This window comes from Oncorhynchus kisutch, unplaced genomic scaffold (genome assembly GCF_002021735.2).
Source record: "Oncorhynchus kisutch isolate 150728-3 unplaced genomic scaffold, Okis_V2 Okis04b-Okis11a_hom, whole genome shotgun sequence".
NCBI classification, from domain to species: domain Eukaryota; kingdom Metazoa; phylum Chordata; class Actinopteri; order Salmoniformes; family Salmonidae; genus Oncorhynchus; species Oncorhynchus kisutch.
Window position 1 is genome coordinate 7197843 of NW_022261981.1, and position 12967 is coordinate 7210809.

At 36.8% G+C, this 12967-nt stretch overlaps 1 protein-coding gene across 1 annotated transcript in view; it reads right to left on the reverse strand.

Moving 5' to 3' along the window:
- Positions 1-495: 495 nt before the first annotated feature.
- LOC109886287 (transcription elongation regulator 1-like protein) overlaps positions 496-12967 on the reverse strand; it is a 28656-nt gene continuing 16184 nt past the window's right edge. Inside the window, exons 7-8 of the mRNA XM_031813014.1 lie at positions 2632-2750; positions 496-901 (exon numbers count right to left, since the gene is read on the reverse strand). Of these exons, the coding sequence (XP_031668874.1) occupies positions 745-901; positions 2632-2750 (276 nt within the window). The 3' untranslated portion in view covers positions 496-744. The remainder of the gene's footprint in view (positions 902-2631; positions 2751-12967) is intronic.

Below are 12967 nucleotides of genomic sequence, written 5' to 3' on the forward strand. Positions count from 1 at the left end.
GCTGACTGGACCTTTTAGACAGATTCCACAGGGACACTGTTCCTTCATTTCTTTACTGCCGTCGCATTTATCACACAGCTCTATCTATCCATTCAATGGTATTCTGTATTCTATATTCTGTATTCTATATTCTGTATTCTGTATTCTATATTCTGTATTCTATATTCTGTATTCTATATTCTGTATTCTGTATTCTGTATTCTATATTCTGTATTCTGTATTCTGTATTCTGTATTCTATATTCTGTATTCTATATTCTGTATTCTGTCTTCTGTATTCTGAGAGGCCTATTTTCACAGCCTGATGCCTCCTCATACCTCCTCATCTCATCTTCCTCAGCCTCATACCTCCTCTTCTCATCCTCCTCATCTCATCTTCCTCAGCCTCATACCTCCTCTTCTCATCCTCCTCATCTCATCCTCCTCAGCCTCATACCTCCTCATCTCATGTTCCTCAGCCTCATACCTCCTCATCTCATCTTCCTCAGCCTCATACTTCCTCATCTCATCTTCCTCAGCCTCATACCTCCTCATCTCATCTTCCTCAGTCTCATACCTCCTCAACTCATCTTCCTCAGCCTCATATTTCCTCATCTCATGTTTCTCAGCCTCATACCTCCTCATCTCATCTTCCTCAGCCTCATACCTCCTCATCTCATGTTCCTCAGCCTCATACTGTACCTCCTCATCTCATGTTCCTCAGCCTCATGCCTCCTCAACTCATCTTCCTCAGCCTCATACCTCCTCATCTCATCTTCCTCAGCCTCATGCGGTTCTCTTTATCTCTCTTCTTTAACCCATTAATGAATTGGTTGAAGAAGTGCTCTTGGTCTTTCTTCTTCAGCACTTGCTTGAAGCGCTGGTCACGGCCGTACTTAACAGAAAAGTATTTGAAAGTTGACCTGGAAATAGAGAAAAGAAGAGATCATCCTAGAGAAATGTTTGGGAGGGAGGGAGGGAGGGAGGGAGGGAGGGAGGGAGGGAGGGATGTCTTCACAGGTTTAAATATAGTAAAGACTAGAGCTACTCGGTTTTATAATTTTTTGAAATTGTTAGACAATTGTGGTTTTGAGACACATGCATAACTGTAGTTCATATTTTAGAGAAGCTCTGAAATGGTATTTTTTTTATTTTTATATATAATCAGTTATTAACAACAGTTATGAAAAGGAATAAGCAAGAGTTATGACAAGTTAAATGAAGCCATAGAATACAGAGAACTCTGTCCGCGGGGTTACAGTAGTCATCACCTAAAGAGAGAGGTAGTCAGGTGTAGAAGAAGTAAGGTCATGAAGATAGAACACTCTTTGACATCATCACCGTGGTTGATTAAAGGGGAAAGCTAAATGACAAGCCACAACAAGCAATCTTGTTTTTTCTTTGATTAACAAATCCTCTGATCCAGCAGCTTATTTCAGTTTTAAATGGTCTTGAGGAAGAAAAAAAAAATCCCCTTTCCTCTTATCCGAAGTCGGCACCTAATATTTGACTCTTCTCAGACTAACTTGATCAATGTTGTGAATTTAGCGTTGTTATTTGATTTGTTGAGCTTGGTGTAAAAAGCAATTCGTAATGCATTGCTCATCTATACAGGTTCAATTTAACTAGTGTTGGGATATGAAGTTGTTACAAGTTAATATTTATATTATAATTATAAATGATTATAAACAGGACCAGTCAAAGGTTTGGACACACCTACTAATTAAAGGGATTTCCTTTATTTTTGAAACTATTTTCTGCATTAAAACGACGAAATAACACATATGGAATCATGTAGTAACCAAAAAAGTGTTAAACACTGGAGATTCTTCAACATAGTCACCCTTTGCCTTGATAACAGCTTTGCACACTCTTGGCAGTGGACATTAGACCGGTGGAAATATGTTCACCTTGTCTTTGTGAGACGCAGAGTAGGTGAACGGATGATCACCGCATGTGTGGATCCCACCATAAAGCATGGAAGAGGAGGTGTGATGGTGTCTGGGTGCTTTGCTGGTGACTCTCTCAGTGATTCATTTAGAATTCAAGGCACACTTAACCAGCATGGCTACCACAACATTCTGCAGCAATACGCCATCCCATCTGGTTTGAGCTTAGTGGGACAATCCTTTGTTTTTCAACAGGACAATGACCCAACACACCTCCAGTCTATGTAAGGGCTATTTGACCAAGGAGAGTGATGGAGTGCTGCATCAGGTGACCTGGCCTTCACAATCACCCAACCCAAACCCAATTGAGATGGTTTGGGGTGAGTTGGATCGCAGAGTGAATGAAAAGCAGTCAACAAGTGCTCAGCATATGTGGAAACTCCTTCAAGAAGGTTGGAAAAGAAATCCAGGTGAAGCTGGTTGAGCGAATGCCAAGAGTGTGCAAAGCTGTCATCAAGTCAAAGGGTGTCTCCTTTGAATAATTTTAAATATAAAATATATTTTCATTTGGTTATTTCATAGTTGTGACGTCTTCACTATTATTCCACAATGTAGAAAATAGTAAAAATGAAGAAAAAAGAATAGGTTGAGTCCAAACTTTTAGTATGAAGCTATTTTGCATGAAGCTATTATGAAGCTTAGTTGAATAGTTAAGTCCCCTACTGTACGTGTAATTCTATTACACAGTTAGCTTCAGGTTTTACCTGGATGTGATTTTCGACTCCTCTAGAAGTTTTCTATACTGGTCTTTTGCTTGCAGCAGTTTGCTCTGTTTCTCCTTGTGTTCTTCCTTCATCCTCACTTTGACAAACTGCTCAAACACCTGGAGATGAGGAACACAGTCATGATTGGCACAAGAAAAATGACTTTGAAGATCATTTTCATGACAAAGACGACGGCTGTATCCTAATCCTCTTTACTGTCGACTTAACTCCTCTCACGTTCACTGACAGGATCAATCAAATCAAATCAAATCGTATTGGTCGCATACACATGTTTTTCAGATGTTATTGCGGGTGCAGCGAAATGCTTGTGTTTCTAGCTCCAACAGTGCAGTAATATCTAACTAAATGCTTGTGTTCCTAGCTCCAACAGTGCAGTAATATCTAACTAAATGCTTGTGTTCCCAGCTCCAACAGTGTAGTAATATCTAACTAAATGCTTGTGTTTCCCGCTCCAACATTGCAGTAATATCTAACTAAATGCTTGTGTTTCTCACTCCAACATTGCAGTAATATCTAACTAAATGCTTGTGTTTCTCACTCCAACATTGCAGTAATATCTAACTAAATGCTTGTGTTTCTCACTCCAACATTGCAATAATATCTAACTAAATGCTTGTGTTTCTCACTCCAACATTGCAGTAATATCTAACTAAATGCTTGTGTTTCTCACTCCAACATTGCAGTAATATCTAACTAAATGCTTGTGTTTCTCACTCCAACATTGCAGTAATATCTAACTAAATGCTTGTGTTTCTCACTCCAACATTGCAGTAATATCTAACTAAAAGCTTGTGTTTCTAGCTCCAACATTGCAGTAATATCTAACTAAATGCTTGTGTTCCTAGCTCCAACACTGCAGTAATATCTAACTAAATGCTTGTGTTCCTAGCTCCAACAGTGCTGTAATATCTAACTAAATGCTTGTGTTTCTAGCTCCAACAGTGCAGTAATATCTAACTAAATGCTTGTGTTCCTAGCTCCAACAGTGCAGTAGTATCTAACTAAATGCTTGTGTTTCTAGCTCCAACAGTGCAGTAATATCTAACTAAATGCTTGTGTTTCTCGCTCCAACAGTGCAGTAATATCTAACTAAATGCTTGTGTTTCTAGCTCCAACACTGCAGTAATATCTAACTAAATGCTTGTGTTTCTAGCTCCAACATTGCAGTAATATCTAACTAAATGCTTGTGTTTCTAGCTCCAACAGTGCAGTAGTATCTAACTAAATGCTTGTGTTTCTAGCTCCAACATTGCAGTAATATCTAACTAAATGCTTGTGTTTCTCACTCCAACAGTGCAGTAGTATCTAACTAAATGCTTGTGTTTCTAGCTCCAACACTGCAGTAATATCTAACTAAATGCTTGTGTTTCTAGCTCCAACATTGCAGTAATATCTAACTAAATGCTTGTGTTTCTAGCTCCAACAGTGCAGTAGTATCTAACTAAATGCTTGTGTTTCTAGCTCCAACATTGCAGTAATATCTAACTAAATGCTTGTGTTTCTAGCTCCAACAGTGCAGTAGTATCTAACTAAATGCTTGTGTTTCTAGCTCCAACATTGCAGTAATATCTAACTAAATGCTTGTGTTTCTAGCTCCAACAGTGCAGTAGTATCTAACTAAATGCTTGTGTTTCTAGCTCCAACATTGCAGTAATATCTAACTAAATGCTTGTGTTTCTAGCTCCAACATTGCAGTAATATCTAACTAAATGCTTGTGTTTCTCACTCCAACAGTGCAGTAGTATCTAACTAAATGCTTGTGTTTCTCGCTCCAACAGTGCAGTAATATCTAACTAAATGCTTGTGTTTCTAGCTCCAACATTGCAGTAATATCGAAACTAAATGCTTGTGTTCCTAGCTCCAACAGTGCAGTAATATCTAACTAAATGCTTGTGTTTCTAGCTCCAACAGTGCAGTAATATCTAACTAAATGCTTGTGTTTCTAGCTCCAACAGTGCAGTAGTATCTAACTAAATGCTTGTGTTTCTAGCTCCAACATTGCAGTAATATCTAACTAAATGCTTGTGTTTCTAGCTCCAACATTGCAGTAATATCTAACTAAATGCTTGTGTTTCTAGCTCCAACATTGCAGTAATATCTAACTAAATGCTTGTGTTTCTAGCTCCAACAGTGCAGTAGTATCTAACTAAATGCTTGTGTTTCTAGCTCCAACATTGCAGTAATATCTAACTAAATGCTTGAGTTTCTAGCTCCAACATTGCAGTAGTATCTAACTAAATGCTTGTGTTTCTAGCTCCAACAGTGCAGTAATATCTAACTAAATGCTTGTGTTTCTAGCTCCAACAGTGCAGTAATATCTAACTAAATGCTTGTGTTTCTAGCTCCAACAGTGCAGTAATATCTAACTAAATGCTTGTGTTTCTAGCTCCAACAGTGCAGTAATATCTAACTAAATGCTTGTGTTTCTAGCTCCAACAGTGCAGTAATATCTAACTAAATGCTTGTGTTTCTCGCTCCAACAGTGCAGTAATATCTAACTAAATGCTTGTGTTTCTCGCTCCAACATTGCAGTAATATCTAACTAAATGCTTGTGTTTCTAGCTCCAACATTGCAGTAATATCTAACTAAATGCTTGTGTTTCTAGCTCCAACATTGCAGTAATATCTAACTAAATGCTTGTGTTTCTAGCTCCAACATTGCAGTAATATCTAACTAAATGCTTGTGTTTCTAGCTCCAACACTGCAGTAATATCTAACTAAATGCTTGTGTTTCTAGCTCCAACAGTGCAGTAGTATCTAACTAAATGCTTGTGTTTCTAGCTCCAACATTGCAGTAATATCTAACTAAATGCTTGTGTTTCTCACTCCATCAGTGCAGTAGTATCTAACTAAATGCTTGTGTTTCTAGCTCCAACACTGCAGTAATATCTAACTAAATGCTTGTGTTTCTAGCTCCAACATTGCAGTAATATCTAACTAAATGCTTGTGTTTCTAGCTCCAACAGTGCAGTAGTATCTAACTAAATGCTTGTGTTTCTAGCTCCAACATTGCAGTAATATCTAACTAAATGCTTGTGTTTCTAGCTCCAACAGTGCAGTAGTATCTAACTAAATGCTTGTGTTTCTAGCTCCAACATTGCAGTAATATCTAACTAAATGCTTGTGTTTCTAGCTCCAACAGTGCAGTAATATCTAACTAAATGCTTGTGTTTCTAGCTCCAACAGTGCAGTAATATCTAACTAAATGCTTGTGTTTCTAGCTCCAACAGTGCAGTAATATCTAACTAAATGCTTGTGTTTCTCGCTCCAACAGTGCAGTAATATCTAACTAAATGCTTGTGTTTCTCGCTCCAACATTGCAGTAATATCTAACTAAATGCTTGTGTTTCTAGCTCCAACAGTGCAGTAATATCTAACTAAATGCTTGTGTTTCTAGCTCCAACAGTGCAGTAATATCTAACTAAATGCTTGTGTTTCTAGCTCCAACAGTGCAGTAATATCTAACTAAATGCTTGTGTTTCTAGCTCCAACAGTGCAGTAATATCTAACTAAATGCTTGTGTTTCTAGCTCCAACAGTGCAGTAATATCTAACTAAATGCTTGTGTTTCTCGCTCCAACAGTGCAGTAATATCTAACTAAATGCTTGTGTTTCTCGCTCCAACATTGCAGTAATATCTAACTAAATGCTTGTGTTTCTAGCTCCAACATTGCAGTAATATCTAACTAAATGCTTGTGTTTCTAGCTCCAACATTGCAGTAATATCTAACTAAATGCTTGTGTTTCTCACTCCAACAGTGCAGTAATATCTAACTAAATGCTTGTGTTTCTAGCTCCAACATTGCAGTAATATCTAACTAAATGCTTGTGTTTCTAGCTCCAACAGTGCAGTAGTATCTAACTAAATGCTTGTGTTTCTAGCTCCAACAGTGCAGTAATATCTAACTAAATGCTTGTGTTTCTAGCTCCAACAGTGCAGTAGTATCTAACTAAATGCTTGTGTTTCTAGCTCCAACAGTGCAGTAGTATCTAACTAAATGCTTGTGTTTCTAGCTCCAACATTGCAGTAGTATCTAACTAAATGCTTGTGTTTCTCGCTCCAACAGTGCAGTAATATCTAACTAAATGCTTGTGTTTCTAGCTCCAACAGTGCAGTAATATCTAACTAAATGCTTGTGTTTCTAGCTCCACAGTGCAGTAATATCTAACTAAATGCTTGTGTTTCTAGCTCCAACAGTGCAGTAATATCTAACTAAAATGCTTGTGTTTCTAGCTCCAACAGTGCAGTAATATCTAACTAAATGCTTGTGTTTCTCGCTCCAACAGTGCAGTAATATCTAACTAAATGCTTGTGTTTCTAGCTCCAACAGTGCAGTAATATCTAACTAAATGCTTGTGTTTCTAGCTCCAACACTGCAGTAATATCTAACTAAATGCTTGTGTTTCTAGCTCCAACATTGCAGTAATATCTAACTAAATGCTTGTGTTTCTAGCTCCAACAGTGCAGTAATATCTAACTAAATGCTTGTGTTTCTAGCTCCAACACTGCAGTAATATCTAACTAAATGCTTGTGTTTCTAGCTCCAACACTGCAGTAATATCTAACTAAATGCTTGTGTTTCTCGCTCCAACACTGCAGTAATATCTAACTAAATGCTTGTGTTTCTAGCTCCAACAGTGCAGTAATATCTAACTAAATGCTGTGTTTCTAGCTCCAACACTGCAGTAATATCTAACTAAATGCTTGTGTTTCTAGCTCCAACATTGCAGTAATATATAACTAAATGCTTGTGTTTCTAGCTCCAACAGTGCAGTAATATCTAACTAAATGCTTGTGTTTCTAGCTCCAACACTGCAGTAATATCTAACTAAATGCTTGTGTTTCTAGCTCCAACATTGCAGTAATATCTAACTAAATGCTTGTGTTTCTAGCTCCAACAGTGCAGTAATATCTAACTAAATGCTTGTGTTTCTAGCTCCAACACTGCAGTAATATCTAACTAAATGCTTGTGTTTCTAGCTCCAACATTGCAGTAATATCTAACTAAATGCTTGTGTTTCTAGCTCCAACATTGCAGTAATATCTAACTAAATGCTTGTGTTTCTAGCTCCAACAGTGCAGTAATATCTAACTAAATGCTTGTGTTTCTAGCTCCAACATTGCAGTAATATCTAACTAAATGCTTGTGTTTCTAGCTCCAACAGTGCAGTAATATCTAACTAAATGCTTGTGTTTCTAGCTCCAACACTGCAGTAATATCTAACTAAATGCTTGTGTTTCTAGCTCCAACAGTGCAGTAGTATCTAACTAAATGCTTGTGTTTCTAGCTCCAACATTGCAGTAATATCTAACTAAATGCTTGTGTTTCTAGCTCCAACAGTGCAGTAATATCTAACTAAATGCTTGTGTTTCTAGCTCCAACACTGCAGTAATATCTAACTAAATGCTTGTGTTTCTAGCTCCAACAGTGCAGTAATATCTAACTAAATGCTTGTGTTTCTAGCTCCAACATTGCAGTAATATCTAACTAAATGCTTGTGTTTCTAGCTCCAACAGTGCAGTAATATCTAACTAAATGCTTGTGTTTCTAGCTCCAACACTGCAGTAATATCTAACTAAATGCTTGTGTTTCTAGCTCCAACACTGCAGTAATATCTAACTAAATGCTTGTGTTTCTAGCTCCAACAGTGCAGTAATATCTAACTAAATGCTTGTGTTTCTAGCTCCAACAGTGCAGTAATATCTAACTAAATGCTTGTGTTTCTAGCTCCAACAGTGCAGTAATATCTAACTAAATGCTTGTGTTTCTCACTCCAACATTGCAGTAATATCTAACTAAATGCTTGTGTTTCTAGCTCCAACAGTGCAGTAATATCTAACTAAATGCTTGTGTTTCTAGCTCCAACAGTGCAGTAATATCTAACTAAATGCTTGTGTTTCTAGCTCCAACATTGCAGTAATATCTAACTAAATGCTAGTGTTTCTAGCTCCAACATTGCAGTAATATCTAACTAAATGCTAGTGTTTCTAGCTCCAACATTGCAGTAATATCTAACTAAATGCTTGTGTTTCTAGCTCCAACATTGCAGTAATATCTAACTAAATGCTAGTGTTTCTAGCTCCAACATTGCAGTAATATCTAACTAAATGCTTGTGTTTCTAGCTCCAACATTGCAGTAATATCTAACTAAATGCTAGTGTTTATAGCTCCAACATTGCAGTAATATCTAACTAAATGCTTGTGTTTCTAGCTCCAACACTGCAGTAATATCTAACTAAATGCTTGTGTTTCTAGCTCCAACAGTGCAGTAATATCTAACTAAATGCTTGTGTTTCTAGCTCCAACAGTGCAGTAATATCTAACTAAATGCTTGTGTTTCTCGCTCCAACACTGCAGTAATATCTAACTAAATGCTTGTGTTTCTAGCTCCAACAGTGCAGTAATATCTAACTAAATGCTTGTGTTTCTAGCTCCAACAGTGCAGTAATATCTAACTAAATGCTTGTGTTTCTCGCTCCAACAGTGCAGTAATATCTAACTAAATGCTTGTGTTTCTAGCTCCAACAGTGCAGTAATATCTAACTAAATGCTTGTGTTTCTCGCTCCAACAGTGCAGTAATATCTAACTAAATGCTTGTGTTTCTAGCTCCAACAGTGCAGTAATATCTAACTAAATGCTTGTGTTTCTAGCTCCAACACTGCAGTAATATCTAACTAAATGCTTGTGTTTCTAGCTCCAACATTGCAGTAATATCTAACTAAATGCTTGTGTTTCTAGCTCCAACAGTGCAGTAATATCTAACTAAATGCTTGTGTTTCTAGCTCCAACACTGCAGTAATATCTAACTAAATGCTTGTGTTTCTAGCTCCAACACTGCAGTAATATCTAACTAAATGCTTGTGTTTCTCGCTCCAACACTGCAGTAATATCTAACTAAATGCTTGTGTTTCTAGCTCCAACAGTGCAGTAATATCTAACTAAATGCTTGTGTTTCTAGCTCCAACACTGCAGTAATATCTAACTAAATGCTTGTGTTTCTAGCTCCAACATTGCAGTAATATATAACTAAATGCTTGTGTTTCTAGCTCCAACAGTGCAGTAATATCTAACTAAATGCTTGTGTTTCTAGCTCCAACACTGCAGTAATATCTAACTAAATGCTTGTGTTTCTAGCTCCAACATTGCAGTAATATCTAACTAAATGCTTGTGTTTCTAGCTCCAACAGTGCAGTAATATCTAACTAAATGCTTGTGTTTCTAGCTCCAACACTGCAGTAATATCTAACTAAATGCTTGTGTTTCTAGCTCCAACATTGCAGTAATATCTAACTAAATGCTTGTGTTTCTAGCTCCAACATTGCAGTAATATCTAACTAAATGCTTGTGTTTCTAGCTCCAACAGTGCAGTAATATCTAACTAAATGCTTGTGTTTCTAGCTCCAACATTGCAGTAATATCTAACTAAATGCTTGTGTTTCTAGCTCCAACAGTGCAGTAATATCTAACTAAATGCTTGTGTTTCTAGCTCCAACACTGCAGTAATATCTAACTAAATGCTTGTGTTTCTAGCTCCAACAGTGCAGTAGTATCTAACTAAATGCTTGTGTTTCTAGCTCCAACATTGCAGTAATATCTAACTAAATGCTTGTGTTTCTAGCTCCAACAGTGCAGTAATATCTAACTAAATGCTTGTGTTTCTAGCTCCAACACTGCAGTAATATCTAACTAAATGCTTGTGTTTCTAGCTCCAACAGTGCAGTAATATCTAACTAAATGCTTGTGTTTCTAGCTCCAACATTGCAGTAATATCTAACTAAATGCTTGTGTTTCTAGCTCCAACAGTGCAGTAATATCTAACTAAATGCTTGTGTTTCTAGCTCCAACACTGCAGTAATATCTAACTAAATGCTTGTGTTTCTAGCTCCAACACTGCAGTAATATCTAACTAAATGCTTGTGTTTCTAGCTCCAACAGTGCAGTAATATCTAACTAAATGCTTGTGTTTCTAGCTCCAACAGTGCAGTAATATCTAACTAAATGCTTGTGTTTCTAGCTCCAACAGTGCAGTAATATCTAACTAAATGCTTGTGTTTCTCACTCCAACATTGCAGTAATATCTAACTAAATGCTTGTGTTTCTAGCTCCAACAGTGCAGTAATATCTAACTAAATGCTTGTGTTTCTAGCTCCAACAGTGCAGTAATATCTAACTAAATGCTTGTGTTTCTAGCTCCAACAGTGCAGTAATATCTAACTAAATGCTTGTGTTTCTAGCTCCAACAGTGCAGTAATATCTAACTAAATGCTTGTGTTTCTAGCTCCAACAGTGCAGTAATATCTAACAATTCACAACAATACACACAAATCTAAATGTAAAAGAATGGAATTAAGAAATATATAAGTATTACTACAAGCAATGTCAGAGTCCGGAGTGTATATATATATATATATATGTGCAGTATGGGAAATGATGTAAAATATATCACTAGCCACTTTAAACAATGCTACCTAATATAATGTTTACATACCCTACATTATTCATCTCATATGTATATGTATATACTGTACTCTATATCATCTACTGCATCCTTATGTAATACATGTATCACTAGCCACTTTAACTATGCCACTTTGTTTACATACTCATCTCATATGTATATACTGCACTCAATACCATCTACTGTATCTTGCCTATGCTGCTCTGTTCCATCACTCATTCATATATCTTTATGTACATATTCTTTATCCCCTTACACTTGTGTCTATAATGTAGTAGTTTTGGAATTGTTAGTTAGATTACTTGTTGGTTATTACTGCATTGTCGGAACTAGAAGCACAAGCATTTCGCTACACTCGCACTAACATCTGCTAACCATGTGTATGTGACAAATAAAATTTGATTTGATTTGATTTGGGATGTATAGACTTTAGGGACAGTATGTGGATATAATATGCAGTATATCTGGAGAATACTTGCAAAGGATACTATATGTACAGCAATAGTTGAATAGGATGGACTTGACTAGACTACAGTATATACATATGAAGTGGACAGCGGTAGTTATATAGGATGAACCATGACTAGAATACAGTATATACATATGAAATGGGTAAAACAGTATGTAAACATTATTAAAGTGACCAGTGTTCCATGTCTATATGCATAAGGCAATGTGTCAGGTAGCCTAGTGGTTAGAGCGTTGGACTAATAACCAAAAGGTTGCAAGATCGAATCCCTGAGCTGACAAGCTAAAAATCTGTCAGTCTCACTGAACAAGGCAGTTCCTAGGCCGTCATTGTAAATAAGAATTTGTTCTTTAAAACTGACTTGCCAAGTTAAATAAATGTATAATGCAACATGACAAAATACCTCAACAATTCATCCCAAAGGTTTTTTGTTTTACTTACAAAATGCTTTCACCAAGGACAGGGGACACAAATGACAGTAATGATATAATGGGAGCAAATCCATTAGGGGTGTGCTAAACTGACCGTACTCGTATTCCTAATCCTATCCATAAATTAACACTTGAAAGTCGGATCGGATTTGCCTAAGTAGATGTTATCAAAACACCTATCTCCCGGCATGTTTAGAGACCAAACAAATGCAGATTAGGAGCAGCGCGCAGAGCGGTTTATGTCTGTGTCCTCAACTTGCAGATGGCCAACATAAACGTTTGCTGTCACTCAGTTAGGATGAACATCGGCGGGTCATCTTTTTTTCCCAACCCATGGCCCTTGCTATATATTATGCACATTGATGGCTTGCTATATATTATGCACATTTATAGCTTGCTATATAATATGCACATTGATAGCTTGCTATATATTATGCACATTGATAGCTTGCTATATATTATGCACATTGATAGCTTGCTATATATTATGCACATTGATAGCTTGCTATATATTATGCACATTGATAGCTTGTTAGATATTATGCACATTGATAGCTTGCTATATAATATGCCATTGATGGCTTGCTATATATTATGCACATTGATAGCTTGCTATATATTATGCACATTGATAGCTTGTTAGATATTATGCACATTGATAGCTTGCTATATATTATGCACATTGATAGCTTGCTATATATTATGCAGATTGATAGCTTGTTAGATATTATGCACATTGATAGCTTGCTATTTATTATGCACATTGATGGCTTGCTATGTATTATGCACATTGATGGCTTGCTATATATTATGCACATTGATGGCTTGCTAGCTAGCAATTGTCCTCGCCATTGTGATTTATCACAGTAGCAGACAAACAGGAGGCAGCAGCAATCTAAAACAATCAGACCCAAACATGGGAGGAAGAGAAGTGATTGGCTGAAATTATGAGGC